We start from the raw sequence: 1,951 nt of genomic DNA, 5'->3' as shown, positions 1-1,951 counted from the left end.
CCTCTGTCCCCCTTCCAAGCACTTTTAGCAGCAGGATGGGCGTCACCCTCTGTCCTGAGATGGCTGCGGGGAGACCCTCTGGGGCACCCATGGGTGCTGCGCTCACCGCTGAGCCCTCCCCGGGGATGCATGGGGAGGGCAGGGCGTTGGCCACCCCCCTTGCCCCTTCCCCAGCGCCCACCGCCTGCGGGCAATGATTCACAGCAATTTTCCTTTTAAGGCCAGGCTCAGCGGGGAGGAAGCAGAGGAGGAGGAGGAGGACACTCCTTCGGCCTCACTGGCTCCTCCCGTTCTTGCTCGAGGCTCCGACGCTCAGCCAAAAACGAATCCCGGCAGCGGGGCTCAGCAGAGGCTCCGACGGCTCCCAGCCCCGCTCCTCGCCCAAGCGTCTGCCCTGCACCCGTGTCCCAGCCATGGCAAGAAACCACCAAGTGCAGAAGGCCAAGCTGGCCGAACAGGCTGAGCGCTATGAGGACATGGCAGACTTCATGAAGGCAGTGGTGGAGCACGGGGACGAGTTGTCCAACGAGGAACGCAACCTCCTCTCCGTCGCCTACAAGAATGTGGTGGGGTGCCAGCGCTCGGCGTGGAGAGTCATCTCCAGCATTGAGCACAAAACTGAAGAGGGGGACGACAAAGCGCAGCTGGTGAACGAGTACCGGGAGAAGGTGGAAAGGGAGCTGAACAGCGTCTGCAAGAACGTCCTGGCCTTGTTGGACAAGTATCTCATCAAGAAGGCAAGCGATGCTGAGAGCAAGGTCTTCTACCTGAAGATGAAGGGTGACTACTTCCGATACCTGGCTGAGGTGGCCACTGGGGACGACCGCAAGAAGACGATAGACAACGCCCAGGAAGCCTACCAAGAGGCCATGGACATCAGCAAAAAGGAGATGCAGCCCACGAACCCCATCCGCCTGGGGCTGGCCCTCAACTTCTCCGTCTTCCACTACGAGATCGCCAACGCTCCCGACCAGGCCATCTCCCTGGCCAAGACCACCTTCGACGAGGCCATGGGGGACCTGCACACGCTCAGCGAAGACTCCTACAAGGACAGCACCCTCATCATGCAGCTGCTCAGGGACAACCTCACGCTATGGACAGCCGAGTGCGCCGGAGAAGACGGCGGCGAAGCTGGTGAAGAGCCCAAGAACTGAACGGCCCCCACGGAGCCAGGGACCAGCCCCAACCTGCCCCCCGCCCCAATCCAGTCCCTTCGGCATCTCTTCGTGGTTTACGTGGGGGAGGGCAGCCTGGCATGCACCGGCTCCAAACCCACCATTCCAGAGGGCTGGAGCTGCAGCGGGAGGAGGTGAGAGGCCGGGATGGGGCAAGGGGTGAGGGGGCCAGGCAGCCCCCCCATTCCAAGGGACGGGGTCACATATCACCAAAGCCTCTGTGCGTCTCCAATAAACCATCTCCTGCACGCCTGCCTCTGGTCTGCCTCGTCTCTCCCCCATGCACGTGTCCGGGCAGCTCCTGCCGCTGGGCACTGGCTTATCCTCCTGCCCCAGGGGACAGGGGAGCAGGGTTGGGTCCCCTGGGCTGCTCCTGGTGCCCCCAGCCCTGCGATGGGGTCTCGGGGTGCCCAGGAAGCCCCATCCTTCGGTGGCTGCAAAACTGCAGCCCATGGAAGGGCTCACTGGGTGGCTGCATCTCCACAGGGTGAGGGTTTTCGGCAGCCCCATGTGGGGCTGGCTGCTCTGTGGGGTGCACCGAGGTCCCCGACCCTGTGGTGGGGTGTCCCACCCCCTTGGTGCAAACCCACAGTGCCCCAAAACCTGTCACCGAGGCCCTCGTGCAGGTCCTCCCCCACCAGCTCTCCTCTGTCACCAAGGGAGGGGGGGGTGGGGGTGGGGGGTCCCCAAAAGCAGAATCGGCAGCGACGTGGGGACAGCCCTGGGGTGGGGACAGCCCTGTCAAGGTCTGGACACTCTGGGGCGGGCAAAAGCTC

The 1,951-nt window shown here is 63.8% G+C and overlaps 1 protein-coding gene across 1 annotated transcript; it reads left to right on the top strand.

The window, feature by feature from the left end:
• The first annotated feature begins 413 nt into the window (after positions 1 to 413).
• On the top strand, positions 414 to 1,154 carry SFN (stratifin). The gene has a single exon (XM_009648475.2). It carries the CDS (start codon positions 414 to 416, stop codon positions 1,152 to 1,154), a length of 741 nt encoding a protein of 246 aa, XP_009646770.1.
• Positions 1,155 to 1,951: the final 797 nt, after the last annotated feature.

The sequence above is a fragment of the Egretta garzetta genome, unplaced genomic scaffold, assembly GCF_000687185.1.
Source record: "Egretta garzetta isolate BGI_Z169 unplaced genomic scaffold, ASM68718v1 scaffold101, whole genome shotgun sequence".
Taxonomy (NCBI): Eukaryota; Metazoa; Chordata; class Aves; order Pelecaniformes; family Ardeidae; genus Egretta; species Egretta garzetta.
This window is presented reverse-complemented; position numbering and strand designations above follow the sequence as displayed.